Here is a 5,533-nt window from a genome sequence, read left to right as displayed (position 1 = left end):
CTCCTGCCTGGGTCAGTTTGGGCTGAGCTTTGCCCTCCTGCCTGGGTGAGTTTGGGCTGAGCTTTGCCCTCCTGCTTGTCCCCAGTCCCATGGACAGAAGGTGACAGCTGGCTGCAGAAATGGTGTTTTGTGAGCCCAGAGGGGCAGGTGCTGCTGTGCCCTTGGTCCTGGCTCTGGGGTGAGGTTTGGCACAGGCACCGTCCCTGCCAGGAACAGCAGGGGCTGGGGCTCAGCCCTGCCCTGCACAGGTGACACTGGTGCTGTGACACGCTCAGGTGGGCTCTGCTTTGGCACCACGCCCTGCTGGGCTGCACTGGGAGCCAAGGCTGGGCCTGGTGCAGGAATTCCCCTTGAGGGCGAGGAAATCCACTTGGAAAATCTCTTCAGGGCAGGAGGGAGGAAGGTGATGGGCAAGGGGCAGTGGTGGAAGTCTGTCTGTCCTGGGGCAGGGGATGCCTTTCCAAACCATGAGCTGGGCTAGGGGAGAGAGAGACAGTCACTTGGACAGGGGAAAGCAGCAATTTAAAAAAATATATATGTCTTTCTCCAGTATATTTTTCTTCCCAAATGAGTGTGTTGGCTGAGGTTGTGAATCATCCTTGGCTGTTGTTTGAAATGCCAAATGCGCCTTGTGCTTTTTTTTGCCTTTTTTAATGTGCAGAGGGAGGGGAGCAGCCTCTGCCTGGATGGGGGTGCCCTCCCTGCTGCTGGCTCCTGAAGCAGAGCCCTTCCCTTCCCCAGCCACACCTGGTGCTTTCAGCTCGCCCTGCTGAGCCCAAACCCACGTCCCTGCCTGTCCAGTACCGCAGATATTTATTCCCTGCATTTCAGGAGCTTTCAGGTGCCTGTTGTTGTGATTTGAGCGCTCCCTGTGCCCCAAGCCCCGAGCACATTGTCACTCAGTGGGATGTGCTTTGTGTCACAAGGTGAATTCTGAGAGGATGTGCACTCTGTGGGGAGGATGAATAATCCTCTTCCTTCTCACCTGTGCACCTGTGTGCTGCTTATGCAAAAGGGGAAAAAAAATCACCTTGAGATAAACAGTCTCAACCCATTTTTTGGTACAAACACATTTTAATGTATTCCTGTAAAAATAACACCTCTGAAGCTTTAACATGGAAATCAGGCTTCATTTGGTTATTTTTTTTTATCTGCATGAAGAAGCTTAAAGATAAAATGAAAAGAGGTTTCAGTTTTATCTTTGTTGTGCAGGACCAGAGCATTTAAACTCCAATAATCAGAGAAAATACCTCTCCTGAGGTCTGTAGCCAGCAAGGTGCAGCAGGGGTACTCCTGTCCCATTCTTGTCGTCCTTACAGACCTAAAGAAAATACAAAATTAGCCAGAAATTGTGTCCTCTTTGCTCATTTGTTTAGTTTCCATTTCGTCTCTGATCTGTGGCAAACTTGGCTTTTCCAGCTCGGGTTGTTCTGCAGGAAACCAGGAGTTGCAGTTTGAACTCACACTTTGTGCATCTTTAAATAGCTTTATTTGCACGGAGAGAGACCTGACGTATTAAAAAATTCAGATTGGCCTTTTTCTGAGGGAAAGGGAGGGAGCTGCTGCTGCCAGGGCTGATGAGGGGCTGTGTTCTGAGCAGGGCTGATCAAAGCTGCCCCAGCCCTTCCACCCTGCTCAGGGTCCATGTCCTGGCACCCAGGGGCCCCATCCCTCTTTGATGAGGGTCTGGGAGCAGCTTTTGCATCGTTTCAAGTGCAGGCAGGCAGGGAAGCTGCAATTCCTGTCCCTTTGGCAGCATCAGAGCTCAGCCCTGGCCCTGCAGTCCCTGTCCCATCCTTGCATTTCACATGGTTGGGAGGGACTCCCCCAGTGCCACCCTGCCCTGGCAGGGACACCTCCCACTGCCCCAGGCTGCTGTCCAGCCTGGCCTGGGACACCTCCAGGGCTGGGGAAATCTCACTGGATTTCCCAGCTGGGAGCCTGAGCCCCTCTGTCAGTCAGAGCTTTCAGTTCTGGGGCGTTGGGAGAGCCACGCGAGCTCTGCCCCATCGCTCCATCGCTCCATCGCTCCATCGCTCCATCCCTCCATCGCTCCATCGCTCCACCGCTCCACCGCTCCATCGCTCCACCGCTCCATCGCTCCATCCCTCCATCCCTCCATCCCTCCATCCCTCCATCGCTCCATCGCTCCATCGCTCCATCGCTCCATCGCTCCATCGCTCCATCGCTCCATCGCTCCATCGCTCCATCGCTCCATCGCTCCATCGCTCCATCGCTCCATCGCTCCATCGCTCCATCGCTCCATCGCTCCATCGCTCCATCGCTCCATCGCTCCATCGCTCCATCGCTCCATCGCTCCATCGCTCCATCGCTCCATCGCTCCATCGCTCCATCGCTCCATCGCTCCATCGCTCCATCGCTCCATCGCTCCATCGCTCCATCGCTCCATCGCTCCATCGCTCCATCGCTCCATCGCTCCATCGCTCCATCGCTCCATCGCTCCATCGCTCCATCGCTCCATCGCTCCATCGCTCCATCGCTCCATCGCTCCATCGCTCCATCGCTCCATCGCTCCATCGCTCCATCGCTCCATCGCCGCCCCATCCCTCCATCCCTCCCTCCATCCCTCCATCCCTCCATCCACCCATGCAGGGAAAGGCTGAATTTGGCATCTGGGTTTCTGTGGGGCTCTGCAGGAGCAAGGAGGGGCTCAGAGGGACCTTGGGACAGGCTGGCAGGAGGCCCAGGGCTGGCACAGCCCTGCTGAGCCCAGGGCACCAGGGGTGTCTGACCTGCTGCTTGCCCAGGCCCCTGCTGCCTCTTCCCAGTGCCTGAGGAGATCTGTATTCCCAAAATAAATACATGCATGCAAAACCTAGATACAGAAATCATGTTCCTATGGGAATTCCTTGGGGTTGGACCAGCTGACCTTTAAAGGTCCCTTCCAACCCAAACTGATTTATGATCTGGTTAAATCCACACGCTGCTTCCACCTCAGGATCTTTTTAAAATTTTTTTTTTTTAATTAAGCAATGATCATAAAGAGATAATGCCCCAAGTTTTCCTAATAATAGACCAGAGGCAGCAACTGAGCCTAAACTGCAGCAGCTTTAGGGGCCAGCCTAGGGAAGGCAGTGCCCTTGGGCTGGGCTGGCACTGGACATTGGCTTCATGGAACAGCTCCCAGGGAAAAGTCACTGTGAGTTGGAAATCTTTCCTGTCAGAAGAAATATTTCTCTTTTTTATGTCTTCTTTTTTTTTTTTTTTTAATTCTCATTTTGACTTTCAGGATGCTAAATGCTGAAGCACATATTTAAGGAGAGTTTCATTCCCCAAATGATGTGTTGTGGCAGCATCACGGGTTTTTTCCAATTTGTCAGATTGAAGCTTTGGAGAATGATTTCTGATTTGGAAAGAGCTTCAGATTTCAGGGCCTGGAAGGGTCCCAGGCCAGGCTGGACAGGGCTGGGAGCACCTGGGACAGTGGGACGTGTCCCTGCCATGGCAGGGGTGGCTCTGGATGGGATTTAAGGTCCCTTCCGACCCAAACCATCCCATGATTTGAATCCAGCTCTGTATTTTGGCACCACAGCATCCCCTGGGTGCTGCCCTGGGCAGCTGCCTGTGCTGGCAGCAGGTGCCCTGTCCTGCCTGGCTGCAGGAGCTCTCTTGGGGCTGCACCACCCCCTGAGCCAGCTCACCCCATCTAAAACCCATTAAATCCCAAAGGGAGTTCTGAAGTCTCATTTTTGATGTGGAAACCCTCTTGTAGTAACAGATTATTTTGCTTTTTCCAGGGACCTGGGTGACTTTTGGAGGTCAGATCTCAGATGAGGTGAGTGCATGGAACAAACCACACTCTGGGGGGCGGGGGGGTTAATTTCATTTTTAAGAGAAATTGTGGCTCCTGGAGCCTTCCTGCACGGAGAGACAGCAGGGAGTCACTACACAGAGCTCTGCCACAACCCCCTGATGAGCCTGACATTTCCAGAGATGGACTCTCACAAGCCCCATCCACCCCTCAGGGCCATCTCCTGTCCTGTGCTGTCCCCAGCAATGTCCCCTCCTTCCCCTGGGCACCTGCACTGGAATTGGGAACTATTTTTGTGTGTGGACATAACAGGCAACAGTCCTAAATACAGTCATGACTGGCCTTACAAAGGTGATTTATTTTGGACATAATAAGCTGAAACAACTGAAAACGAGCTCGGGTTTGCTCTGTGCTTTTCCCTGGAGCAGATGGCTCTGATGCAGGGAATCACCCCTGGAGCCCTGGGCTGCACGTGGGCTCCTCTGCAGCCCAGGTGTCCCAGATGTGAGCGCCCCAGGGACAGCAGCTGCCTGCCCCCGGGTGTGGAACAACCCCAAAACAACTCTGGCGTGAGGAAAGAGCCCAGGAGCCTCCATTCCAAGGGGCTTTCCTTTAAATTCACTCAATCTGTCATGGTGTCACTGCTTCTTCTGGATCCCCCAGGATTTGGTCCCCGTAGATCCCCCGGCTTTGGTCCCAATCGATCCCTGTCTTTGGTCCCTGTGTATCCCCCCAGCTCTGATCCCCATTGGATCCCCCAGCTTTGGTCCCAGTGGATCCCCAGCTTTGGTCCCTGTAGATCCCTGGCTTTGGTCCCATGGATCCCTGGTTCTGATCCCATCTCCTGGCGCTGTGGGATGATGACCAGTCAGGTGATGGTCAGCTGAGGCCAGTTTTGATGTCCAGTTTGCACTCTGGTCCTCCTGCCCCCCTTGCTCACCATAATTCCATGCAAAGCAGGACGAATTCCATGCAAAGCAGGACAAAAGCACAGCCCTGTCTTTGGGAAGCTGAGCCAGAGCCTTCATCCCTCGGGGGCAGCAGGAGCCCCAGGACTCCTCTGTGCTCCACAATGCCTGAAGGGCATTTCCCCACCCCACAGCATCTCTGGGGAGCTGCAGGGAGGCTGGCAGGCAGCCAGAGGAACATTAACCCCCCCATTCTGTGTTAAACCCCGTAGAACTGCAGAGCATCTCCTGTGACCCTGTTGAATTCCTGGCTGCCTTCCTGATGGGAAGCACCTGTGAGGGGAGATGAATTCCTGCCGGGCTGGCTCGGGGGGCGTTGGTGTCAATCCGTGTTTTGGTGTCCCTCCCTCCCTGGTGCCCTGCCGGGGGTGTCCCCTGGGCAGGGGCTGGGCTTGTCCCGCTGGGGGGCTTTCCCTGCCGGGTGTGGTGTCACCTGCTGTCCCCCGTGCCTCCCCAGGTGGCCGAGCAGCTGATGACCATCGCCTACGAGAGCGGCGTGAACCTCTTCGACACGGCCGAGGTGTACGCGGCCGGCAAGTGAGTGCCGGGGGCAGGGTGTGCCTGGGGGGTGTCCCCTGGGCAGGGGCTGGGCTTGTCCCGCTGGGGGGCTTTCCCTGCCGGGTGTGGTGTCACCTGCTGTCCCCCGTGCCTCCCCAGGTGGCCGAGCAGCTGATGACCATCGCCTACGAGAGCGGCGTGAACCTCTTCGACACGGCCGAGGTGTACGCGGCCGGCAAGTGAGTGCCGGGGGCAGGGTGTGCCTGGGAAGGGCTGGGACAGAGCCACACCCGGG

General features: G+C 55.6%; 1 protein-coding gene across 2 annotated transcripts in view; it reads left to right on the top strand.

The window, feature by feature from the left end:
- The window catches only part of KCNAB1 (potassium voltage-gated channel subfamily A member regulatory beta subunit 1), a 41,387-nt gene that overhangs the window by 21,511 nt on the left and 14,343 nt on the right, over positions 1 to 5,533 (top strand). The window contains exons 3-4 of one of the 2 annotated variants that reach the window (XM_005419059.2): positions 3,759 to 3,796; positions 5,198 to 5,277. In XM_005419059.2, coding sequence (XP_005419116.1) covers positions 3,759 to 3,796; positions 5,198 to 5,277 — 118 coding nt within the window. Of the gene's footprint in view, positions 1 to 3,758; positions 3,797 to 5,197; positions 5,278 to 5,401; positions 5,478 to 5,533 lie in introns of those variants that run through there. The other variant, XM_031055483.1, reaches the window with a different exon arrangement.

This window comes from Geospiza fortis, unplaced genomic scaffold (assembly GCF_000277835.1).
Source record: "Geospiza fortis unplaced genomic scaffold, GeoFor_1.0 scaffold172, whole genome shotgun sequence".
Lineage (NCBI taxonomy): Eukaryota > Metazoa > Chordata > Aves > Passeriformes > Thraupidae > Geospiza > Geospiza fortis.
The sequence above is the reverse complement of the archived record's forward strand: the minus strand, read 5'-3'. Positions and strand labels throughout refer to the sequence as shown.